The 27,589-nt window shown below is 41.8% G+C and overlaps 1 protein-coding gene across 2 annotated transcripts in view; it reads left to right on the plus strand.

Annotated features, from left to right (window-relative positions):
- Positions 1-23,966, plus strand: part of eef2k (eukaryotic elongation factor 2 kinase) — a 26,775-nt gene extending 2,809 nt beyond the window's left edge. The window contains exons 4-19 of one of the 2 annotated variants that reach the window (XM_084323594.1): positions 827-927; positions 5,365-5,425; positions 5,562-5,599; positions 6,353-6,524; positions 6,991-7,140; positions 9,966-10,098; positions 11,067-11,194; positions 11,343-11,556; positions 15,640-15,713; positions 16,119-16,196; positions 16,635-16,691; positions 18,342-18,476; positions 18,817-19,005; positions 19,471-19,595; positions 20,038-20,216; positions 21,071-23,966. In XM_084323594.1, coding sequence (XP_084179720.1) covers positions 827-927; positions 5,365-5,425; positions 5,562-5,599; positions 6,353-6,524; positions 6,991-7,140; positions 9,966-10,098; positions 11,067-11,194; positions 11,343-11,556; positions 15,640-15,713; positions 16,119-16,196; positions 16,635-16,691; positions 18,342-18,476; positions 18,817-19,005; positions 19,471-19,595; positions 20,038-20,216; positions 21,071-21,183 — 1,947 coding nt within the window. In that variant the 3' untranslated portion in view covers positions 21,184-23,966. The remainder of the gene's footprint in view (positions 1-826; positions 928-5,364; positions 5,426-5,561; positions 5,600-6,352; positions 6,525-6,990; positions 7,141-9,965; positions 10,099-11,066; positions 11,195-11,342; positions 11,557-15,639; positions 15,714-16,118; positions 16,197-16,634; positions 16,692-18,341; positions 18,477-18,816; positions 19,006-19,470; positions 19,596-20,037; positions 20,217-21,070) is intronic. The other variant, XM_084323595.1, reaches the window with a different exon arrangement.
- Positions 23,967-27,589: the final 3,623 nt, after the last annotated feature.

A 27,589-nucleotide genomic window follows, 5' to 3' on the forward strand; every position in this document is an offset into this window, starting at 1 on the left:
GTGACGTGAAGATAATATTTCTTCATACGTCAGCGCTGAGAGGAGCACACACTCTTTTCAGGTGACTGGAATCTTAACTTGCCGTATAATGTCTAGTACTCATCCTCGCAAAACATCCTCCTTCTGTCTGTTAAAACATGACACTCCAAATACTGTACCTCAATGTACCTCAAGCGTAAATAACTTGTTCATTCTAAATATAAACTGGCCTAGAATGACAAGTGTAAGTAACCAACCGTGTCACTCAATACAGCCTGGAAAGCACATGATGGCACATGGCTCAGTGTTTTAATACGTGGAGGATTCTTAGTTGAGGAAAGCACATCCGTAGACAAGTCATGAGAAATGCTGCGGTTGTCAAAATCGGCTGGCAACTCTAGTAAAAGATTCATATTACCGTATTGTTTAATAATGGCGTAATTGTTAATAGCCTTTTCAGAGACTCAGACGAGAGACCCAGCTTCTGAAAAGAAAGGGTCCGATCTGCCCTGAAGTCCTTTTTTATGCGTCATGTCCATACAATTATTTTATCTTTCACTGTTCCCCGACAAGCCCATTTAACAATCCTTTTATGATCTGTGTACTTACTTCCCTCTGTACAGATTCTTATCTTGCATCTTTCTTCTCTGGTATTTGATTTGCATGCTGTGCAAGAAAGACTGAAATCTAAGGGAGTGGGATCTTAAATTTCCTTCTTTTTCTTTTGTCATTTTGCCTTTTGCCGTTGTCTTTCTGTGCATCCTGCATTGTGGGCAACTACTCCAGTTCCCCTGACCAAAACAAGGGATTGTCAACTGATAACGGGTCTCTCTTTTCATTGACGTAGGCAAAATGGAAAAAAGCCATAGAAAAGGCCAAGGCCATGCCTGACCCCTGGGCAGAGTTCCATCTAGAGCAAGTGGAGACGGAACCCTGTGCCCGCTACAGGTATCTATTCCTTAGCATCCGTCTGTGATGTAACGGTACATAATGGCTCCGCGAGACCTGTGTTTACCTGGCCAGTGGGTTCCATGGTCCCCCGGGGGTCCTTGAGGGGGTATCAGGGGTTCCCCAGCTAAAACTAGGAAGTCTAACTTCAGGATTATCTTAATTCACTAGAGGTTAGCATGATGATTTTTACAGATTTAACTCTCCCCCACTGTTTTCTCATCACATAAGGTATAGCCAGTTATGTTGTGCTGTTGTAAATAATTTCTAGCAACAGAAATCTTCTCAGATTGGGGGTCCTGGAACAAAGTGTTTTCAAATGAGGGTCCATGTCTCTGTGTAGGAGGCCATCTATTTTGAGGTCCTTGACATGGAAATGTTTAGGAAGCTCAGATCTAGGTCAGTGGTGCTGCCAGTGCTAACCTTCACTGTTGACACATTCAAGTGCTCTTTTACAAGCCACATGACGTAGTGACACTCTTGAGATCATTTCCATTGACCTGTCCAGGTTATTTTAATTAATATTTATTTCTTTAATTTTTTTTTATCTTGATTTCTTATGTTTACAGAAGCAAAAGGGTGTGGGGCTTTTCCAATATAGATATGAACAAGAGAGAGATACGCCTTGCATTCCATTGCTCTGTATAAATATTATTGTATGTGCCTGCGTTTGTGTAGAACCTTACCTCACCTCTATGGTACCATTACATAACAGATCCTGGACTTGACTGTGGTGGGGGAGGGGAGGGATTGTCTGCGGTTGGGAACTGCTGCTCTCATGTTCTCTTTTCATGTGCTAATTTTACTCCAGTTGTAACCTCCCTGACCCCCGACTTGTGTTTGTCAAAACTAGGGACCCTTTTTAAAGATCCCCTCCACTCAAAAACTTTTTTTTTTTTTTTTACTTTTTTTTTTTTAATATCTTTTTATGATGAATTCCTCTTAGTCATAACTTTGACTATACATATTTTTATTTGTGCAGATGTCATGTCGCCAATTTGCATATTCATAAATACTTGCATTCTCAATGAAGGTAAAGGTGCAGAGATGCTGCTAAGCCATTAAAAAAAATCACGTTTATAGAAATACAGTTGGTGGGGATTTATTTGAACTAACCCTTCCAGTTGTACAATTGCACCCAGTTTGATTAGAATTTTGAAAATCAAGCATTCTAGTGCTGATGTCGCAACAGAGCGGTGTGGTGTTTAGAATCCTAAAATAGATAGTTTTGGAGCTGAGCAGTTTAGACCCTGTGGCAGCGTGCCATCTCTTTTCACTGTGCCTCCTCTGTAGCAGAAACTTGACAAGCAGGGTACAGAGAGTTCTAGGGCTGGCGTTCTAGAGGCTAAAAGGCAAGCAAACATCAGATGTACTGTAGGCTTGGCACTGCTGTTGGGATTACAGTGTTGTGCAAGTGCACACGCTCACAATACTGTAATCCCAACAGTGGGCCCATCCCACTTCTAATATTTGCTTTTTGGCTCTCGGGCCATGTCGATGTGTGAATGTCAATGCAGCAATTTGTATCTCGTACTAGAGTTCTCCACTGGGAGATATTGCAGCTGTGATGCAGCCAGCATTCAATAACTCTGGGTCGCTGTTACACTGCCAAGCCAAATACAGACACACTACCCCAGAAATGCACTGTGTACACTCACGCATGCTTCTATCCTGTGACATTCTTTTCTCCTATGGCTTTTAGTGTAGTGACCAGGTTGGACTGTGTGCACGCTAATCACCCCACATTTAGTGCTCAAAGGCTGAAATGCTGAATAAGCCTTATAATTTACTCTGACTGTGAAATTCACTGCCTTCCTTAACACATTGAGTGCCACGCCCCTTCCGGGAAGTGACCTGGCCTTGCCGTCCATTAACCCCATGTAAACGTAGTTGTAGTTTGTAGAGCTAAACCTATATTTTATAGTATAGCTATGGGTCTAATAACGCAGTCGAGTGTCAGTGAGTTGCTTCCAGTCAACGTGCAAAAAAACTGATTATTTTTTCATCTGTACATTTCCGTTTGATACCATTTTGAATATGAATATAGTTTAGGTGCTTCTGAGTCATTCCAGGAAAAAGACGCGAAAACAGCGTTTTTGTGTAATTCAATAAACACGTTGTCATTTTTCGCCTGATTATCGAATCTTCCTCCTCGTGCAAGCATGCAATGTGGTTTAGACCAGCACGCCGATCCCCCCTCCCCTCCTGCACCCAACGGAAAACAGCCACACACATAAAACACAGATAGCTTCAATCGGGGTAGAAATAAATATCAGATCAACGATCAAATTGATATATAGTGTTCTTACCTTGTATCTGATGTAATGCAAAAAAAAGAATCCAATTATCTGATCACCATTCCAGTTATCCACAGCGATCCTGTCCGACGTTGTTGGGCATTGCAACATGAACGGGCGGGCGGGGTCAGTTGTCCAAACCATCCCTACAAGCGTGTGTTTTGCCGGAGTGTTTAGGACCCGCTCCCACCCCGCAGCTCGGTAGAGAAAAGAAACTACCCCGTTCCTAATGGAGTGCAATAATGGCAGAAGGTGTTAGAGGGCGGTATAAGACCGTCTGCCAGCTCAGACACAGTATGCACAAGGTGCCCCGCTGAATTATGAATGGCAATAGCGATTAAAATAAATACCGTGAGAAAAACGTAGATCTACGTTTCCAGCACTCAACGGTTGGGCGACAGAAACGTGTTAAAAGGGTACGTGTCTGATTACAGCAGCGTCCCTTTCTACTGGTTAAATCTAATGGTTGGCTAATTAAAAGAGGAGCATCTGGCTTTGGCCTAGTTACTGTTGACATTCGTGTAGCTCACGAACATTTCATACGGGTGAATTTGATACACACAGACACAAACACAATAGGCTACATAATCATGTTTTGGTCTGGAGGGCAATACAGATGCATAATTAACGTAATTATGTCCTACTTTACTTTTATCTTTCGTTGTGAATCTTTGTGGACTGTATCTTACAGACATACAAGTTAACCATTTTAGAGTTCTGTTTTAAGCTGCGGTAGGCAACTTCAGATACATTAGTTTACCTGCCCAGCAGAAATAAGGCCAGCTCTGCATCACTTTTCAAGCCCATGCAGCACAACAAAAGGTTTTCCACAGACACTCCCAGAGGCACTGAAAGCTTTAAGCTGAATTTGAAAGAGACAAAAAAAACATGTTCCCAGCCACCATCGTGTTCCTCCTCAAAATGTACACACAATGTGCAAAACAATCAGCAGACCAGAGGCCGGTAAATATATATATATAGGTATATTACACACACATATATATTCAGCTTAAAGCTGCTGGTGCCTCTGGCAGTCTGTGGAAAACCTTTGTTGCATGTGCATGGGCTTGCTCTATTCCCACTGGGCAGGCAAACTCACTCTAATTTCTCTGAAGTTGCCTACTGCAGGTACCATTAACCTCTGGGACACTGGCCAACTTTAGAGGGAGATGCTGCTGCCTGCTGCTACTAAAAGGTTTGGTCCAGCAATAGAAAAAATTACAATCTACAGATTTCTCTATTAGATCAACTAATCGATTAGTTGATAAAGTCCTATGACTATTAGTGGACAGAGAAGGTCTTTAGTCGAGGAGGATGGCCCTATCAAGTGTATTCATGTTGACCACTTTATTATTTTCCCTTTTTAAGGGGGCGTTAAGATTGCCGTCATCAGCACATTAGGATTTCTTATCATACAAACACAGCTTTACATTTGACCAATGTTTATTTGTAAAAGAAAGTAAAGAGTTGGTTACTCCACTTGTGTTTTTCTTATGCAACCATGCAGAGGGAACTTACCAGATATATACTTAGTTTTTCCAGGAAATAACTTGGGGGCGGGGGAAGCAAGCATACGACGGGAGGGAAAAAAGCATACAAAAACGACTACACCAAACCGACCGATTCATTGGCTAAGACGGGTGGCAGCCTCCAAATTTTTTGTTTGAAAACGATTGCAGCAGAGGCACATGTGGCGAGCAAAACCAGAGCAACTGCCAGACGCTGTGACGTTAACATGACCCTCGGGTGGCATCTTCTCACAGTCCCTCTGGACACAAGGGCCTTAAGATCTAACTTTGATTACAATAAATATAGCATTGGCCCCATTTGGTATTTTTAAATCGGGGGGCTGTCAACCATTTCAATTCAGAAAGATGCATAGGAAAAGCACAGTTCTCAGGCACACTGAATAAATGACTGCATGGAAATGTCATACTAACCCTTTTGTCGGTTAAACAAGAGGGAGGGCAAATACAACGGGTCACTTATTGCCTCATAGTGTGTCCCATGCTGTCCACTCCGGGTTGTGTACTGAATGCCATCATTCCATGCTTATTCGACATAATTGTACGTGGGTTTGGTGATAAAAAATCTCAATGCAAATTGTTTGTTTGTGTTTATTTGCTGTCGCTTTCCGCAGGTACAATGCCATCACAGGAGAGTGGTCACAAGACCAGGTGCACATCAAGATGTCTGGCCAGGTATGATCAGATTTTGAAAACAAAAATCGGCAAAAACGATAAGATGACGCCACTAGTATACTGTAGAAATAGTTTTGTATTGTTATGTCTGGTACTTGTCTTGAGTCCCTGGTTTGGTGTATCTGGTTTCTCACAGCCTTTTGGAAGAGGAGCCATGAGGGAATGCTTCAGAACGTAAGTCATTTTCGTTCATATAATCAAATTAATGACATTCATCTGGTCTTCCCGAGAGGTTATTGCCCCTATGTTCCGACCAATAGGGCCATGTGGAGAATACACTGGGAGTAGCTTTGACCAAACAGAGGGGTTATGTTTTTCAAGGCCGTGGTGCACACACTACTCAGGTCTGCATTCCACACATATCTTCCTCAGACCCACAGAGACTCAACCACCAACTCTTCAGTTACTCCCAAAGCCAAAAAGAGTTATGATAACAGTGTAGCTGAGTGAACTCTCTGCACATAACGTCTTCCACGTCTTCCATGACGACCGTACAGGCCAAGCCATTCCTGAGCGCAGTGTTGCAGTTCCTTAAACTGATGGCCCATTCCGATTCAAACCAGCATTAGTAGTCATTGTACTTAGGTGTTGGTGGACACATACTGTAGACTTTAGAGAGCTAGGCTGTATTTCTGCTTTGGCATTACGCCTGAAAGGAAGTGGGAGGCACCTCCACCCCCAGTTCAACTTCTGGAGGTTTGCCGTATCCCACAGAACATTCCTTTCAGGAAGATAACCCAGAGTCTAAGAGAATAACCCCCACCCTATTAACAAGCCCAAGTAAATTCTCACAAGAGGAAATCTGCGTTTAGTCGGCAACAATAGATCGACCATAATTCTTTGAGACTCCACTCCTGTATTGAAATTGCTCTCTTGATAAATCTGAACTATCCTAATGTATGTTCTTCCATGTTTCTTTTCCCCCAGGAAGAAGTTGTCTAACTTCTCCCACAGCGGTAACTGGAAGGCTGCGTTGAACTATGTGACCAAGCGTTACATGGAGACCGTGGAGAGACAGGTGTACTTTGAGGATGTCAGGCTTCAGTTGGAGGCCAAACTCTGGGGAGAGGAGTTCAACCGCCATAAGCCCCCCAAGCAGGTACAGAGGAAGAGGGCCTTCACCTGGCTCTGTCAGGCAGGCTGTTCACATCGCAAATCAACCCATGACAGGGGACAGAGCGTGACATGAACGGAATTGAAGAGATAAAAGTACTAGGGATGATAAAACCTGTTCATAGGTACTGGTATCGACCTGTACAAGTCGGTGATTTCCTCTCCATTTCAACAAAACCATTGTCTGTTTTGTCTTTTATCTTAGATATGTTAAGTTAAGTTGCACCTTTATTAATTCCCTTGGGGAAACTAGTCCTCTGCATTTGACCCATCCTAACTATTTTTAGCAGTGGGCAGCCACACAGTGTGGTGCCAGGGGATCAGTTCCAGTTGTTATGCCAGTACCTTGGTCAAGGGCAATGGCAGGAAACCTAGCATGGACATGTGTGTGATAAAGATGACAGAACGGCCTGGTGTTTGACCAAATCTATTGTCTATTCTTTAACCTTTAGGTGGACATTGTGCAGATGTGTGTCATAGAGATGATAGAACGGCCTGGTAAGCCTCTCTACCACCTGGAACACTTCATCGAGGGCAAGTACATCAAGTACAACTCCAACTCTGGCTTTGTGAGAGACGACAACATCAGGCTGACACCACAGGTGAGACTAAGGCTGCGTTCAATTATTACTCTTGAGGTCAGAAATTCCGACTTCCTACTTGGAAAAATATGGGGAGACAGTAGCTCAGGAGGTAGAGCGGTCACCTGGTAATCAGAAGGTTCCCTGGTTAGATTCCAGCTCCTCCCTGCAGCGTGTTGAAGTGTCCTTGAGCAAGACACTTAACCCCTAACTGCTCCCATTGAGCAGTTTGGCACCTTGCATGGTTGCCTGCGCCGTTGGGAGTGTGAATGTGTGAGAGAATGTGAGGCATAAGTTGTAAAGCGCTTTTGATAAAAACGCTATATAAATGCAGTCCATTTACCATTTACCAATAATCAGATATAAAACGGCACATCAACTCCTAGTTGCAAACTCGATTTCTCAACCCCCAGTTCAAGTCTCAGCGCCATTAGATTATATTCATTAGATTTGATTTGATTCAAATTTATTGGCATTATACAGCACAAGTACAGCACAAGTAAATCCAACAGGAGTGCAAATGTAGCAGTAAAGTACAATGTACAGGTGACTAAACTTAAACGTGATACAAATTAGTACTACTGAGTGTAGTACTAATCAGATACATGTACAGAGTTGTAGTATAATAAATAAAGACTGTATGACTACTGTCTAAGTCATTTGACGTAATTTCAACATGGCCACCTGCGTCGTATACAGTGAGACAAAAAAATCTAAAAACTATAAGCTTGTATGAATTTGTCTGGGGTGCTGGTCCTGGGGGGTACGGGGGTCCCGGGGTGGGAGTGGTGGAGGAACTGTCCTTGTCCTTGTGGTGTCTTTAATAATATAATTAAATTCTATATATTTATATTTTTATATTCCGTATGTTTTTGTACTCTGTATTTATTGTTGTTTTTATTATTTCTGATTGTCTTATCATTATTGTAGTTAATATTGTTGAAGTATTGTCTTGTGGTGTCCCTTGTATTATTGTATTGTGCTTTGATTGTTGTGTTGTAAAAAAAAAAAAATTGACCAAAAAATATATATATATTGTATGAATTTAACATACATGACTTTAACATATTGACACAATTAGTATGCTTTCAGATCAATCAGAATACCAATAGCTTGGGATACTTTGTAGCTCGAGTGCATGTAGGTCGGAGGTAAAGCGTTTCCCACTTCCGACTTTCCACCTCCGACCATAAACGAACGGCATTATCGGCTCCTCCTCTGGGCTGAGAAACACAGAAGCTCCTGCTGGAAATAGAGGCACAGAATGTTTGTGTAGTTCTCTCTTTCTTCCAACCACTGGTTACCACTTTAAAAATTTCATATTTGTCAAATTATTTTATGTGCTTTAGGGACACCCACTCATATTCAACCAGGGGCAGTTTAACTGACATTAAACTGTGCAAATTCAAGAGCTCAATGGGGAAAAATACCTTTCGGTACTCAGCAGCCTGTGAGTGGAATAAACTGCCAGTGTCTATAAAAAGTATTGACTCAGAAATACATTTTAAACAAGCTATGAAGAAATGGCTTAGTCACTCAGGATAATGATATATGCAGGTGTGCTGTAGACATTGTGTTTGTTTGTGTTATTGCATTTTTTTTATTCATATTTATTATTTACATATTCATAATGCTTGACATTTTTATTTGTATGTCTTATTTGTGCATACTCGTCATCTTGTCCCCCCCTTTGAGGACCACAATGGAAATAAACCGTAAGGTTTTATTGTGTTTTAATCCTCGACGGTTTTGTGATGGCTGTACATGTTGTGTATCAGTATTGTATGTGAAAAAGCATGGTATTACTGTACCATGATGGTGACTTGTTTACAAGATCCAGGAATAAAAACAAAATGATTACATTTCTGTTTATATATTTCTCATATGAACGCTACACAGACACTCTGACTGCTGCTGTGACTTCACTGTCACCTCTACTACCATTATTTGCGACAATGCATAGTGCACTTTATATCCTTCTACCACTACACTGTGAACTGAATGTGCAATACTGTTACTCTGTCACCCCTGCCTTATTTTCCTACTTTATTTGTCTTTTTATGATTCTTTATTTTAGCATTAAACCTTTTCTTAATACTTTTAATTCTAGTTTATGTCTATATTTTGGGATTTCTGTGTGAAGGGGTGACTAGCAAAGTAAGATTTTCATTGTACGGTGTAACTATCTATTTAACTGTGCATATGACAAGATATCTTGAATCTTGAATCATATATCAACATATAGAAACCTGGCATGGCATCTATTGTCTCTTACATTGCAATGTGAAAAAATTCTTTGCAAAACACGTGGGAAGACATGTAGAAAGACAGAGAACTGTACAAACATTCTGTGAAAGGACTCTATTGTCTATTGTGCAAGAGCTTCTTGGCGCAGTATGTAGAGTTTGTGCACAGAAAGTCAAACTTAAGAGGAAGGTCTCCCTTTCCTGTGATTTTGCAGTGAATCATCGTTCCCTTTATTTATATATATAATATACTTTATATATTCTCTATTGGCTTTTGGCAAAGAAAATAAAACTGCATTAATTGAACAAGGGCAACATAGAGAAACTCAAACAAACTAAACTTAAACTTACACTTAAAAGAGAATTGATCATTCAAATTATCTCCATACTTGATCAACATGATCAGTCAAATATCTGTTGGGTTTTAAAATGTCATGAGAATGAAAACATGTTGATGTTAACGCAAGAGTCTGAACATGAGATTACCATTCCTTGAAATATGTCACAAAACCTACTTTTATTGACCTGTCTGTCTGTGTCTTTCTCTCTCTCTCTCTCTCTCTCTCTCTCTCTCTCTCTCTCTCTCTCTCCCTCCATTAGGCTTTCAGTCACTTCTCATTTGAGCGCTCGGCCCATCAGCTGATTGTGGTAGACATTCAGGGTGTAGGGGACCTGTACACAGATCCTCAGATCCACACGGAGAGAGGCACTGACTTCGGAGATGGGAATCTAGGTATAGTTCACTATCATACCTCGATCACCACTCCGCTGAGGTAGAAGGATAAGATGGTGGCCATGTTAATAATTAACAGCTCTGTTGGCCTTCTGGATTAACTACTCAAATAAGACTTGTTTCTCTCCTCCCCTGGAATATTTTAGTTATTCTCTTTCCAGATTCTTAATTAGCTATGACTCGCTCAGTCATAATTATATATATTATGCAGATATGATGTATACAGTAGATGTATAATTACCATATTGGCCCGAATTAAAGATGACTCCTCCTTTTTCAAGACTCTTGATTTTCTTTCTTTCAAGATCAAATTTTGTTTTTGTAAAGAAAATGTATAGTGACGACAAGCTTACAAGACAATTTCAGCAATTTCATACATGCACAATAATAAAAAAGAAAAAACTGTTAAGACAGTTACAAATTGACACACAGTGGTTGGAGATCATAATTATAAATGCAGCAAAAGGAGAACCTTCAGTTGGAGGGCATTCCAGGTGTTTGAAGCATCAAAGGAAAAAGCAGTTTTTCCCAGTTCAGAGCAAACTTGAGGAACCCTAAGAACCAACCACCCATCATTTGAACGTGTATAGGTTCCAAGATTCCATCCCAACAGTGTTGTGATGTAAGAGGGAAGTTTACGTATAAGGTCTTTAAAAATAAACGAATACCAATGATAGTTACACCATTACAACATTATTGTCTTTTGAATAAACAGTAGGCTCACATTTTAAGCTAACGCAAAGCCAGTGATATCATATGAAACTTGAGATTGCGAGGAAACATCATGCTAGCTTACCGGCAAAGGGGTTGAATATCGCTCCAAAATCTTTGCTTTTAACATCTCAACACCTCCAACTTTTTCAGGTGTAATTTGCGGCATCTTCTATTCGGGCCAATACGGGATAAACATAAAGCATCTATAAGAGAATGTAACGTCTTGGTGAAAAATGACTGCTGGTATCTTTCAGGTGTGCGGGGCATGGCTCTGTTCTTCCACTCGCATCTTTGTAACAAGATCTGTAAGAGCATGGGCCTTACGCCCTTTGACAACTCCCCAGCAGAGAAGTCCCAACTGGACTGCACCAACAAACTTCTTGTAAGACTACTGTCTGTAACATGCAACATATGAGCTTTTATCAGTACATGCAATATTATAATGGGTAAACGGACATGTCACAGGCTCAACATTTATCATAAAGCTTTTGGGTAGCTTTCTCATTCCTCTTGTTTTGATTGTTATGCAGAAATCAGCCAAGACGGTGCTGAGGGGCTGTGAGGAACCCTGTGGTTCTCCTCACATCGCCTCGCCGGGTCGGGCACCCCTGCTGTTGTCCCGCCTGTCGGAGACCTCGTCCGCGGACGAGAACATGAGCGATACGGAGTCGATCCCCTGCTCCCCTTATGTTCTCCCAGGCTCTCCTCTCTCCATACCTGGGTATTTGGGCAGGTCCCCTGTAGGTACGTACAACTGCTAGAGGGTAACAACCTCCATTAGGTTGCCGAAGTAATGTAAGTAATTGAAGATGGAATAGTCTACTTTGAGTAACATGACGTTTGCACACGAAGAGGTTTGTTCTGAAGTGAGATATTCACTGTTGAATAACAAATGCTTGTTGACATGAGAGAAAATCATGTTTTCTTAACACTTTGAGTGCCACGGACGCTATAATACGTTAGTTCATGCCGCCAGAAATTACCTGAATCATGCATCAATTGAAACTGTATGGGTGGAAATCCTATTCGAAAGGGCGAAATCCCTACTGGTTGGCTCAATCTACAGACCGCCAGATCATAGTGGCTTTTATGATACACTTGACGGGTGTTTAGCTGGAGTTGAGGATGTAGACAAAATTCTTATTGGAGACTGAAACACGGATATGCAACGAAAAGATGCACCCGTCTTCAAGTCATTCAGTAGGTTTTGTGATCTGCACGGCCTCAGCCAGCTAATCACCCAACCCACACGTGTTTGTGAATCAACTCAGACTACCATTGACCTCATTCTGACCTCCGACAAGTCCAAGATCTCCAATAAAGGGGTTATAGCATGCGGGTTAAGTGATCATTATATGATATTCTGTACCCGCAAAAAGCTAAAACAAAATGCTTGCTGCCACAAAATGGTCACATCTAGAGACCTCAAAACCTACTCTAGTGAGGCCTTTAACCTTGAACTGGAGAGTCTGGACTGGTCAGATGAACTCAATGGTACACTGGTTGAAGAAACATGGCTTGGTTTCAAAAACAAATTTTCAACAATACTAAACGACATGGCCCCCCTAAGAACCACCAGGGTAAAAAATCGTGCTGAGCCGTGGATACACTCCGAAATACTGGCCGCTATGAAAACCAGAGACAAAAAATGCTCTTGAGTTTCGTAAAAGCCAGTCAAAGCTTACCAAAAGCACGAGCAGTGAACTCCAAGCCCACGTGACTGAACTCAAACTGGAAAGAAACAGACTAAGAAACGACGTAAACTCCATGATCAAAACTGCAAAAAAGAATTTCATCAATGACAAAACCGAGGAAAACAAAAACAAACCATGTGAACTTTGGAAATTACTCAATAATCAACTAGGCTGCAGTACAAAACTTAAAACCAGATTCTCAAACATAAACATAAAAACGGACAACACGCTCATCACAGACCAGCTGGATGTAGCCAATTACTTAAACATTTTCTTCACAAACATAGCCTCAACACTGGTAAACAAACTACCCTCCCACTCAGGGCATTATGGGGTAGAACACATAGTAGCTTACTACAAAAACCTAGGGGTCCACAAGGACGACTTCAAGCTGGAAATGGTAACAACAGATGAGGTACTCAAAAAACTGAGCGCCCTCCAACCTAACAAGGCCACTGGCCATGACAACATCCCCTCCAAATTCCTCAGAGACTCAGTAGCCGCCATCACCCCAGTCATCACACACATAATAAACCTCTCCATAAAACAGGGACACGTCCCCAAGGACTTCAAAATTGCGAGGGTGGCCCCTCTGCACAAAAAGGGCAGCAAATTAGACCCAGGCAACTACCGCCCTGTTTCTATTCTCACCTCCATCTCGAAAGTCATGGAAAAAATAGTCTACGAACAGGTCGAAAAGTACTTAGTGGAAAAAAATCTAATCTACGAATTCCAATCTGGCTTCAGAACATCCCACTCCACTGACACATGCCTTCTCTATTTGAACGACCACATCAAACAAGAGGTGGACGCGGGCAAATACTGCGGCATGGTCATGCTGGACCTACAAAAGGCCTTCGACACTGTCAATCACTCCATTCTGATTGACAAGCTAAAAGCAATCGGTTTTGATAGTCTATCAGTGAGCTGGATGCAATCCTACCTTGAGGGGAGGGAACAGATGGTGGAGGTAAACGGTACCCTATCCCCCCCCCTCACAGTGAGCTGTGGTGTTCCACAAGGAAGCATACTAGGACCGCTACTGTTCCTAATTTATGCAAATTACATGTCGTCAGCTTGTGACTGCAGCTTGTTCCTGTTTGCGGACGACTCAGCCCTGCTGGTCTCTGACAAGAACAAGTTACAGGTTGAAAAAACCCTCAGCTCGGAACTAGGCAGAATCTGCATATGGCTCGCTGATAACAAACTATCATTACACATGGGCAAAACAGAGTCCATTCTCTTCGGTTCAAATAACAAACTCAGCAAGACCGACGGCTTCTCAGTTACAGTGGGTGACAATATTGTCACAAGGAAAGATGAAATTACCTACCTGGGTTCCATCCTAGAGGCTAATCTCTCCTGTGACAAAATGACATCCAATGTAATAAAAAAAAGTCAACCAACGAACTCGATTCTTGTACCGGATCTCCTCTCTGGTAAACAAGAATACCCTGAAGACTCTGGCAGGAGCACTCATTCAAGGGTACTACGACTATGCTTGCACCTCATGGTACCAAAGCACCTCAAAGGCGCTAAAAACAAAATTACGAACATCTCAAAACAAACTGGTCAGACTACTGCTTGACCTTACTCCTAGAACCCACCTCACCCCTGCCCACTTTGACAACCTAGGATGGCTTAGAGTAGACGACAGAGTACAGCAACTTGCAATGGGCCTGGTCTACAAGATACACTACACGACCAAGGTACCCATGTACATGTCAAAATACTTCCCAAAGGTCAGTGAATACCACGATCACAACACCAGAGGGAGCTCCACAAATCATGTTAAACCCAGATTCGGCTCAAACAAGGGACTAAACACGTTTCGCAATTATGCCACATCAATGTGGAACGCCCTACCTAAAGCTGTAAAGGAATGTGAATCACTACCCACTTTCAAAATCACTCTCAAAGAACATCTACGGGAGACTGCAATTCGAAACTGGCCCCTGTAAATGTCCTAACCCAACCCCCTCCAATGTACAGTAAATTACCTAGTATGGTTGTCAATATTCCAATGTACAGTCTTGCTTGTACAGTGTTTCCCCCCCCAACCCCTCCTACCCAACCCCCCACCCCACCCCACCCAACCTCCTCCAATGTATAGTTTTGACGTCAAATGTATATACTCTCTTTTCTGGACTCTTTTTGTATCACAAACTACTGTATTTGCAAATCTGGTATGTCATAAATGTATAGATGTAGCAGTACTGTCTATCTGTATGTCATGTATGTCATATATGTCCTGATGAATTGAAAATGGGGGACCCTGATGTAAATAAGATGAAAGTCTTTCTCTGGTCTGCATCCCCTTAACAATTTTGTGTATTGAGCTGTACTGTATTGTACCCATTCTGCAATCTGTTAATAAAGTTTTCAATCAATCAATCAATCAATCAATCCGGCTGCACGAATCCCTTCCCCCTCAAAGTGAATCACACACAACAATCTGTCGGAGATTTGATCGCCTGGAACCCATCGTTTCCCGTATTATAGCCGTACCCAATGCACACGAATAATTGCGATCGCGATGGGATCACTGGGATTATTAATTTTGGAGTACCTTCTGACTAAGGTAAGGTCTATTTTACCGAACCTAAAACATGCTTTTGTGTCGATCACAGCGTCGTCTTTTACCAAAGCTAAAACATGCTTTTGGTAACGATGCAGCTTCGTAAAACGACCCCCCCCCCCCCCCTTGATGATTTTGTGAAGAAACATCTATATATGGTATATACCTTTTTGATTTGGAAATAATATAGGTTTCAGGCGGGCAACCCGAACGATTTGGGCATATGCATATAACACGTCATATCTCGCAATCTAGAAAAAAAGAGATTATTTTGGAAAGGGGTGATGTTTAGCGTGTAATAACGTACAAACTAAAGTATCTAGAAATTAACTGGTTTGTCAATGTTGGACTATAAACAATGCCTGTCAAATGAGCCATACTATTGTCTCCATAGCTATAATACAGAACACACGATGGGTCCGCAAACATCGCAAAAGTTGTCTAATGCTGGCGCCATTGAGTAAAGATGGGAAAACAGCGTGGCAGTTAATTTTGTAATGATTTCCCCCCATTGCATTATTGTAAATCTTACTGTACCATTTCTACCATTCACAGCCTGGTCCTTCACCGGGATGTATGAACAGGAGAGATCCAACAGTAATGACAACAGCAGCAGCCTTGAACACAAGGCGAGTCACAATTCACTGGAAGTTTACTGTTCAAAAAGCTAAAAAGGGATTCAAAGGAGATGTATTTCTATTGTTGGGGTTAACTTGTGGAACAATGCTGATATACATTTAATAATATATATATATATTTTTTAAGGTTACAAATGTGAATAATCTTTATTTAGTTATTCTTTCTTTTGTTTTGGAGGCTTAATTTGATAAGAATATAGGATGGGCATATATACGCATTATGGTTCAGCCTGTACCTTTTCAGTCACTGGCAGAATCAAAGACTGTTGACAGTCTGGAATGATTGTGCATATTGTATTGTGTGTGATGATTACGACTGAATGTGACACTGTTTGGTCCAAATACATTGGTGTTGTGAAATGTTAACAACACTGGCCTTTGTGTCTTCGTCCACAGGGATCCGATAGCGGGGGGGACAGTGGCTACCCCAGCGAGAGAAGGAGCGAAGGAGATCATAGTGACCACGTAGACGGGGTACATATTCTGTATTCAAACCTCCTGTCCATATATATCCTCTCTCAAAGCAGAGTTTCAACAGGCTGAGCTTGTATACAAACACTTGTCAGTCAGTAATGTTCAGTTAAATGTTTAAAAAAAGAAGAAGAAATGTATGTATCTTATCTTATGTGTTTTTGGCAGAACGCCAATGCTTTGCATGTTATCTGGAATGTCATGCTAGCTAATCCAGACAGTAGCATGTTACCTCTCCTTTGTCCTCTTCCCAGTATTAGTATCAACGTGTTATCCTGTGTACTGTGAATATCATATACAAATATTATATAATACTATATATTCTATAAGTATTCTATAAATAATAATACATTTTTCTTTGCATAAGATTTGCGGACTTTGACCATGTTAGAGGAGTGAGAGTAGGATTTGTAATGCACGTATTGTATTATCACCATGTAGGCTCGCCCCCGCTGCAACAGGCATTATTCTGAGTCGGATGAGGACAGTGTCAGACGGGTAAACTATGGAACCCTTGGACCGAAGAGCCATATAACTCCGTTCTGATGTTTTCTTTGGACGGCCCATGTATTTGCTATCCAAATCACTTGGGAGTATGAATGTGATATATCACAAGAAAGTGCCTGACCTCTACGGTCTTTAACTATGAGTGAACGCAACACTCTTAGCATACCATCTTTAGATCATAAAGTCTGAAGACGTTGTTCCTCTGAAAATGTACAACGGTGTTATATGGATCTTCGTCTGAAGCACTCAATAATAGAAACCACGGAAAACCACTGTGGCTAATAATCTCCAATCACTACCTTGATCACAACCATCACTATAATCGAATAACACCGCGCTTTCCTGCTTTATTTTCCCATCCCTCGCTCATCCCTGCATGTGGCTCCACCTGGTTTCCCCTCATTTAATTGTTTTTGAATTCTGTTTCTGTTCCCTCACTAGAGGACGATGCTAGTCCCTAGCGAGGCCTCTGCAAACACACCTGAAACCCAATCGGTGATTATCTGCATGGAGGCTCCCGTAAAACCGGGCCTCTGCCGACGCAGTATGGCGCAGTCCTGTCGCGCTACAGCTCGCTTTTGTCATCCTCAGGAGTCATGACGCCACCTGAGCGGCCTTAGTTAACCGAATGGATGCCGAAATGTACCGTGCATGTGCTTCAAGCACGGATTCTGTCCATATTTCCTACACCTCCTCCGTAAGAGGTGATGAATTGCATGCCACTGTTTTTTGTTTTCCACTCTTCACATCTGTTTAGTTGAGTGAAAGAAAACGGTGTGTGAAAATAGAGTGAACCAAATCAAATCACTATCTACCTCTTCGTTCAGCCCTCACCCTCTGTCCTAATTAAATCGCTAACCAATACTAACAAATCTTTCGAAAATACCTTGATCATAACTATCTGCTTATTGTTTATTTTTTCCTTTTTCACTTCTTCTCCCATCCCTGCATTTTGTCATTATGCCAATTCCCTTCCTGGTCGTTGCGCTGCCTCCTATTGTTGGTCTGGGGAGGGTGTAGAACTACCACATGCTGCCATACTGTTGGTCTGGGGAGGGTGTAGAACTACCACATGCCTCCTCCGATGTGGAGTCGCCAACCGCTTCTTTTCAGCGAGGAGTTTCACTGGGAGAGCGTAACGCGCGCGGAGGTTCACACTATCTCCCCCCAGATCCCCTCCCTGCTGAACAGGCACCCCAACCGACCAGTAGGAGTCGCTGTTGCAACGACCAGGACTCATACTCCCACCGGCTTCCCACCCACAAACACTGACAATTGTGTTCGTAGGGACAACTGACCAAGCCGGAGGTACCGCTGCCGGGAATTTAACCCGGGTCTCCGCGGTGGTAGGAGAGTCCTTAGACCTCTATACCCAGATGCCTGTGCTTACTTATTCTTATTTGCCCATATTACATGATTTCAAAATAAATAGGTGACAAACCAATGGGGATTTACTGTTCTGGGTCAAGGCTTGCTATTTAAATGGGAACATTAATTCCTGGACGTGTACAGCACTCTCGAGTGTGGTTTGCGGTGATGCTTGATTTTACAAGATTGCTTTTGCTTTCATGGGTTGATTCTTTGTCATCACATGAACCTGGTGGAAAAAGAGGGGTGTGAATGTTCACATTTTCTTCCCAGATGACGGAGGAGAGGTGGGGCTTCTATCACTCATCTCACGCCAATGTCCACCGGCCTTCCTGTGTGGCTGTGGAGATGGAGAGGCTCGACTTACTGCTGCAGGAGAGGAGGGTCGGAAAATCGGTCCTGGGAAAGGTGAGAGCAGTTGAGATGTTGGCTGATAAGGAGTAGGGGGTTTTCAATGATTTAATTCAGAATTATTCTATTGACCACACTGTCTTGTTGATACCAAATGTAACTGACACATTCCCTATTTCACTAGCCAGTCATTTTATGGATAGAAAATAACCCACAAAGGTAGCATGAACAGTGTGGTTTTCGGTTATTTACTGTTATGTATTGTGACGCTACATACTAGGGGTACGCCCATTTGCAGATTCTCCAGACATTTTTATTTTGAGGTCACAAATACCAGGGTTCCATCCCTGGCTACACTAGCACTTGTACTGTGAATGTCCTCTTCTACCTTACCCAGGTCCACCTGGCGATGGTGCATTACCACGAGTCGGGACGTTTCTGTGAGAAGGAGGAGCAGTGGGACCAGACCTCAGCCATGTACCATCTGGAGAGGGCTTCTATGTGTGGAGAACTGGAGGCCATGATAGTCATGGGACAGTGCTGTCTCCAGCTACCACATCACATCCTGTCTGAGCTAGAGCTAGAGGTACATTTTCATTGATTGAAATTCTTTATAAGGAATCAATTAATTGGAAATTGGTAAAAGGATAACTACAATAAAACCCAAGAGCTTATTTCCATTGTTGTGGTGCTTGGAGTTTAGGTGTCTGTATTACATTTTGTCGGTGTGTGTAGTGTGTTTTACTGTGTGTTGCCGGCCGCATTGCATAATCAAGTGGGTCAGTATGAGACGTCTCTCACAAGGTGTTTAGGTGGCATGTGTTGGTTTTGCTCACATTTCATGAGCCCATTGTATGGTTTTGTGATTTAGACTCAGCTTTGTCAGGCTTAGACCTGACTGGCACCCCTGGTCAAACTGTAACAATGTTTGTTCATACATGTACATTTTGGTCATGTCACCGTTCACCCATGTCCTTCACAAACATGTTAAATTCTTTGTATGCCCCCATCATGCACTCTGATTGTGTTTGTGTTATTGCTGTGTCCTCAGGCCAACGCGGGGAACAGGATGAAGGGGTTCAAGTACCTACTCCAGGCGGCTGAGGCCGGTGACAGACCCAGCATGATCGTGGTAGCCAGAGCCTTCGATAATGGAATCATTCTGCCACCCGAGAGGTCAGTGAATTCTCGTTGTGTGCCACTGCATCAACCACTTTGTTGCCTCAGTCCATTAGGATGAAAATAGAATTCCATAATAAAAACAAATCTAATTCTTATTTAAATTGTTGTTTTTATTATTCGAGGTGCGTTTGTTTTGTCTTTGTGTGAGCAAGCACCAAGCCAAATTCCTTGTAAATATACTTGGCAAATCAAACTGATTCTGATTGTGATTCTAAAGTAGCAATCCTTGGCAAACCAAAGGATGCAGCTTCAAATTAAACGAGGTTAAGCTCGCCTTCAATAGTTAAATGATTAATGAGTGGATTTTTATAATTTTATTATTATCATCATCACTGCAAACATAAAGGAGAGTGCAAAGACAAAAAACATTTCAAAGTTTCTTTTTGGTTCATGACAGAGTTTGGATATTGTTGCTTCCTTCCTTTCATCTCCACAGAAAGCAGGACTGGGAGGAGGCTCTGCACTGGTACGACACCGCCTTAAACATGCTGGACTATGACGAGGGAGGAGAGTACCACGGGCTGCAGGAAGAGGCTCGCCACCTGCTGCTGGCCCGGGAGGCAGAGATGTACATGGAGGGGGGCCACAACCTCACCGCAGACCCCCAGAGAGCAGGTGAGCAGAGAGAAACTAGATGTTATGAGAGCACATAAACGGAGCAGGTAGGACATTTGACATGTTGTGATTCTACACAAAAAATTCTAAATTGTACAAAGAATATACTTTTATAATAATGATAATAATAAATTTATTTTATATAGCACCTTACATAAGGTATCTCCCGTGCCATAGAGTAGGTTGAGTACATGCTTATGTTAAGGCTGGTACCACAATAAGAAATTATTTGCTCAATGCCTTGCAGTTCCCTGAAAAAGATATTTTAAGGAATGAAGATCCGAACCATTCATGTCTCTTCCCAATTTTCCTCTGGGGAGAGGGTGGAAACAAATAATCGTGTGTCTAGATCTAGAATGATCAACTTCAAATATGATTTTCATGTGAGCATTTCCTGGTTGATAAGAAAACAATGGTGCTGTTGTGTTTACAAGTGACCATTCTCTGACCAATTAGGGGCTGCAGTGTTTTCACGTCACCTTTTGGTATCACCTCCGCTCGCTTGGAACCTTGACGGAGGCGATACCAAAAAGAAAAGTACCAGGTACTATCCACAACTTTTTTGGTTAGATTATATTAGATTAAAATGTATTGTCATTATACAGCACAGTAGAGTACAAAAAAAATAAAGAAGTTTGGCATGTAACAGTAAAAATGCAATAGCAATATACAATGAGTTGGAAAAGCGGTATTAGACCCAGAATGCTCAACGGTTGATTCTGGCATCTCAGATCTGCCGGGATGCACCAGACAAACACTGGTGTGCTATGATTAGACTTAGAACCGACATGGAAGAAGCAGCAACATTGTCACTCCTGCTACACTCTGACTGGTCATTCTTTCTTCCTCTACAGGTGATATGTTCACAGAGGCTGCAGACGCTGCCATGGAGGCAATGAAAGGCCGGTTGGCCAACCAGTACTACATGAAAGCTGAGGAGGCCTGGGCACTAATGGAGGAGGAGTAAGGAGGGGAGGCATCTTGGGCATCTTACTGGATTTATTACAGAAATGGCTTGGGAGGCATTGCATTTCTGTTTGAACCAGCATGATTTTTGGTGCAGCTGAATATGCAGAAATACCTTAATGGGTGCTCTCTACAGGTTCAGGATATATCCTGAATGTTTACAGTTTTTTTATTACAGCAGTATGCTGCTTTGAGTGTGGATTAACTATGCAATTGTCCTGTTACCCCTGAAACAGACAGGAAGCAGGGGCAGAATTGCCGGACGTGAGCGAGGTACATGCTGGTGCAACAAGACCAAAGACAGAATGGGGTTTTTGAGTGCAATCTGGAGTCTCTGCGAGTGAATCCTCCCGGTGTATTTCTATAGAATGTGTCTTGGTGCACCAATAAAATAGCCTGGGCCCTCATTTATCAACAATGCTTAGAAAGTGTTCTATTTCCATTCTTAAGCACATAATTTAGAATGTGTGTACGTACAGAAAAATCCGGATTTATCACACGTGCGTACACAGGTTCTACGCACACTCCGTGTTGATAAATACCATTTGTTCTACGCTCCGCGCTCGTGCACGATTTTAAGTATTTGCATATAGAACCGCCCGTAATTAACCATATACGGTAATGAAACACCCCCATGAAATGTGGAAAAGTGGACTAAGCCGAGCGAAGCGTGTTATGGGAGAAATACGCAACAGGCTGACAGACATGTACATGTCCGGTGATGTCGGATATGATATCTATTAACTTCCTAAAGACCATTGCTGCCTGGGCAGCGCAAACACTAATAAAGACCGTTAACCACTGTTTGCCATTGGTGTCATTAATAACCACGCTGGAATATGCCTTTTCTTCGTTTCGTTCGATTAATACCCAGGGATTAAAATTCTCCGTACATTTTCTACCTGCATATGATTTGTAGAGGCTTATTTTGATGTCGGTATTAGGTAGCCTATATAAACAATAATACGAGAGCATATACAAGAACAATGAATCTCACTGCCATTTAGCCTACACCATGTGTAGCCTGCCTATATGTGATCAATACAAACTTGAACTTGAATTCCATCATGTCTGTGTGCGGGAGCTCACAAGGCTGTTGTCACAATGTAAATAAAAACGTGCACTGAAAAGTTACAGTATGTAGTTGGTTGATTCCAACTACATATTTGTATGACAGTCCGTAAACCCTTGCAAAAAGTATCCGTTTTATTTAATGAATTGAAAACATGCAGCATTGCCTTCCTCCCGGCATGCAGCAACGACATGTATCAGGCAAATGCGCATCACTGAGTGGAATCCCTTTCTATTCACATAACTGCATTTGCGATGGAGCTTTGACAGCTACATGGGTGGTACGATTGCAGTACAAATGAAGGAGGTGCCTCGGGTATAGCGGACTCTAGTTAATATTATGTTCTCTCTGCAATTAGACTGCCCCTCATTCATTCCTATCTGCTATCTCTGAAAACAGTTCCCCCCGCGAGCGCAGTCAGTGCACCCCATAGTATTCCGATAACCCTATATATAAACCATGCTGCATTCATTCGGAAAGAAAGACTTATTCCAAATGCTATATTTATAGGGTTTGACAATAATTACACTACTGTCGCTATTTTACAATGAACTATAATGAATTACGGGTCATACAGAACACGCCAGTGTTGAAACTAATGCACGGAAGCTTATTTCCGCGTTGCAATATTCATATTCTACCACCGGGCGCCAGGTACGCACGGTCGGAGTTGTGCGTAAATATACGCACAAAGCCAAGCACACGTTCAAATTGATAAGTCCCACACTTTGCTTAGAAATGATCGTACGCACGGGTTACGCACATATCTGCGTACGCACCATTGATAAATGAGGGCCCTGGACTCTAGATGTGATCCCTACCCGCTCCATGAGCCACAAAGTGGAGCACAAATGTGCCGTTCAGCGTGCATTCTACTTCCTGTCTATTTCAGGGATGAGGGTATGTAGAGGCAAGGCTTTTTTCTGAAGCGTTTCATGCACCTTTTCATTTTCATACGGCACACCTCACTTATTTTTGTGTGTCAAAGTAAGAAAGCTATCCTACTTATGCGCAGGGTGCATGGGAAAACCGCAAGCAACAACCAATGTCAAACTTTACCGGTTCAGAGACAGGGAGAGAGAGAGACATTTGGCCGAGAGAGAGGCTATGCTCTCATTGCTTTTTTTGTTGTTGCATGCTATCAGACGCCTATACATCTGTAAGACGTGGCCACCCTTGAAACTGACTGGAACCGGATGCAGAACGGCCGGACAGGAGAAACCCAAGCACAGGGATTGCATTCTGTAGTCGTTGCAAGGAAATCTCCCAGTGTATTTCTATGGAGCCGAAAAAATATCCTTGACACATATTTTGAACCGTGCATCCGATGTGACCAGTAGCACCCATTATAACGTGAGTGCCGAAGTGAAGCGGGTGCTGTTCAGTCTTCTGCATCTGTTCTACTTCCAGTCCGTTTCAGGGGGCTACCCCTCCTGGTGCATAAAGCAGGGTAGGCTATGGATGTCGTCTTTTTTTTTAGGGTTGGTGTTTTTTGACCCGTTTTCTATTCCTATCCCAGTTTACCTTTAGCTACATGAATATTGTATAAGAGGAGGTATTTTGGTCCTGAAGATTTTTTTCAATGATCTTTTTACAAAATTGTTTGTTTACTCGTTAATTGCACTGTTACTAGGATACACATGCAATACTTATTTTGCATGGGTGTATCTAAAAATGCTGTGAGCATATGAACATTTTAAATAAAGTTTTTAAATTGCATTTCATTGGTCATTTCTGTTTTTCAGTATGAATCAGAATTAGGTTTATTGCCAAGTACATAAAAGGAATGTTGCTTGTTCATACAAAGGACAAAAACTGAGAAGTCTACAGTATTTTAATAGCATAATGAATAGAATATACAGATAATTTGCAGCTGGGTGGAAATAATTATCTTACTGTAGAGTTTATACACAATCGTTGTAATAACCTTAACTATTGAACTTAAAGGAACACCGCAACATGATGGAAAATGCACTTGGCATATTCTCCAGTTAGAGAAGATAAATATCAATTTCCCCTCTGTGCGTTTAGTAGAAAGCTAGCCAGCTGCAAGCTAGCCTAGCGTAGCACAAATAAATGTAAGCGGATACGGACCACTAGCCTAGCTTGCAGTCGGATAGCTTTCTACTGAACGCAGAGAGGAAATTGGTATCCATCTTGTCGGACTCTGGAGAAGACAGTAAGCGCATTTCCCATAATGTTGCTGTGTTCCTTAAGGGATGTGGTGATGTAAGAGGTTTATACAGTTCGAGGACTAACAGTTGTAGGGTGTGAGGGATGATGTGTGGACAGTTCAGTTAATGAGGGCCACAGCTTGAGGGGGAAAAAACTGTTCCCGTGTCTCCTCCCTGTGTGATCTTGGCTGTCTTTAGTTTGGTTTCACGGACAAAATGTTCCCAGTCTTTTGTTGCGAACGATGGGTCGGCTGAAGCGGGTTGTTCAGTGTGACAGGGTCATAGACGTCCTGCCCTGGTGGTGTGGAAAACGTTGGTGCAATGTGCAGCATGGCCCGGTGAAACAGAAACACAAGAAAGTAAATATGTCAAAATGCCAGTTACATACCAACTGGGCTGATGATTGAGGGGAACATGTGCGGGAGACTGGAATCATTTCACGGCATAAGAAGAACCGAAAGCCGCTTCATGTGTCATCTGGGACATTACTCAAGACAGACCCACACTAATACAAGTGTTACTTTTGGATGACTTTAAACAACTGAAATACAACAAAAGAACACATTAAATACATGTCATACAAAAATCAAGTAAACCAGTTACAAAATATATTATGATTAGATTAAAATGAGTACAACAAAAATAATCTGGTGCTATTAGATGTCTATCTTTTTATTTTATTTAAAAAGAAAAAAATTAAACACATCAGAGCTACAGTATTAGGAATAGCAGTTTTTATACACAATTTCTTTGTCGTGGTCTTTGTACAGTGATTTCAACCAATAATTTTATTTTTAGTCACTAGCCTCATCCTGTCCCGTTATGAAAGTAAGCATACAGAAGGCTCATGAACTAATGCATTTATTTACTATGTTCCCTACACATAGCAACAGCACATTAGTTACGTGGCAGAATGATTCCTGCTACTCCACTGCCATCTGTTGGTATTGTTAGAATGCAAATGTAAGACGGACTTCATGCTGTAAAGTGTAAAGTGGACCTGCCACCTGGTGGCTATGTTGATGTGATGTTTTCTATCTGAAAATAGATGATAAAAGCAATCTTTCAGTTTCACAAAAAAATATATCAAATGAAATGCAATGCTGTATGGCTAAAACAAAGTATAAAACATATTAATAAGTAGGCTACTTTATTATGCTGCTAGATTGTTGCACCACCTCCTATGTTCAAATGAATTGACAGAATCATAAGAGCAGTGGGATTTTGGTGCATTTTAATCTATGTACATTTTGTCATGTTTTAGCTATTTATGCACAACAGCTGAAATACATAAACAAGTTTGAGGCTCTGGAAAAAGGGATATTTGTTAGGAGAGTCAGGGTAACAATAATTATTTTCTTTTCATAATTTTCTTTTTAAGAACTATACAGATATGTACACTATACCCTATAGTCCTATTATGTAAAACTGTAATGTGTACATTTCTGCCCACATGTATGAATTCTATAATCATTTACCAAAGGCTAAGGGGATGGCTGACACTGGTGGCTTGTAAAGGCCACTCGTCAGAAACCAAATTGTTCCAACAGCCAAAATGCTAGTTGCACGACTGACAATAATTTATTTATAATAAAACACAAGATATTTGTGTCCTAATGAGCATGTGCTGCACTGCCCTACCTACCATGTCTGCAGCACTGACAGACTCAAATGATACATTTCCCTGCAGGAAATCAAGCCATAAATCCTGCCATCGCTCCCTTTCTGCCCCATCCTACTGCACTGTAGGGCTGCACGATTTTTCTCTCTAAGAATTGAGATCACGATTCTCTCAGACGATTCTTATTTTTTCAATAAAATCATTTATTGCACTTTCTTAAACAGACAACATAACATACCGTATATCAAAGTGCTTGACTTAAACATAACATATGAAAGTGCTTGAAAAGTTAAAATTTTTAATTAAATAAAGAATAGTCAATTTAGAAATGAGATCGCATAGGTCTATGAATCGAGATTGCGTTTATTTTTTTACGATTAATCGTGCAGCCCTACTGCACTGTGAATGACTGTCTACCTTTCATGTTTACCATTGTCTGACACTGTGGCTCTATACCAAACTCTGCTGACATCATCCTCATTGCTTACATACCTGACTACTAGCTTACCTACAAGCGGCTCTGCTTCACTGACATGTGGCACTCTAACCTGTGGCAGTCCCTCGCTTCTTCTACCAATATCGTGAACCCGTCCTTGTTGTTTCCCTGCCAGGTGGAGATACTCTGCTCTTAGCCCAAGCAACACAGTATTCTCGAGATAACAACCATATTCTCTCTTCTGTGTCCTTTTCAGGCTCCTGGCTGCCAAGCAACACACTCCAGATTTACTGACCATGGTGTCTAAGGGGAACTTCTTATCCTTGCTAAAGTTCATATTCACATTTCTGTGAATCTCAACTGTGGCGATGACCTGTCATTGAATCCCTGCAGCTGCTCATCTACCTCCGCAATAGTTGTCTACAAGCCCCTATCTTTAGCCCCATCACTCATTATATTTCAGATTTTATTTGATTTTTCTTACAAAACTCTATATTCACATCTCCTAGCACTACAAAGCCGGATGCTTTCTCTCCTGAATGCAATCATCCATCCAACCAACCTACCTAGTACCATCCAACCATCCTAGAAATATGCCTGCAGTGCCATATTTATGCCCAATCTTACTGGTGGCATCAGTACAGAGAATGTCATGCTCTGTGGGAAGAGTAATCTGCATATGCTGCAGTGCCACCTGCTGTGCCTCCAATGCCATATATTTACAGAAACTTGGACCTGGTAATCTGTCTACCTGAGAGCCAGCAAGCTTCTCCAATACTCCCTTAACTAACTGATGCTTTGTTGGCACTTACTCCCCTAGTTGTAATTAGATCCATATAAACCACCCTAACATCAGAATATCTATCATGCTCAAATGTGGGGATATGACATTTGTACTCCTTTTGTACACAAACTGTACTGGATATTTGTAGATCTGGTATGTCATAAATGTCTAGATGCAACAGTACTGTCTACCTGTATGTCATGTATGTCATATGTTATGATGAATTGAAAATGGGGGACCCTGATGTAAACAAGACGAAAGTCTTTCTCTGGTCTGCATCCCCTTAACAATTCTGTGTATTGAGCTGTACTGTATTGTAC

The sequence above is a fragment of the Notolepis coatsorum genome (genome assembly GCF_963971535.1).
Source record: "Notolepis coatsorum genome assembly, chromosome: 10".
Classification (NCBI taxonomy): Eukaryota; Metazoa; Chordata; class Actinopteri; order Aulopiformes; family Paralepididae; genus Notolepis; species Notolepis coatsorum.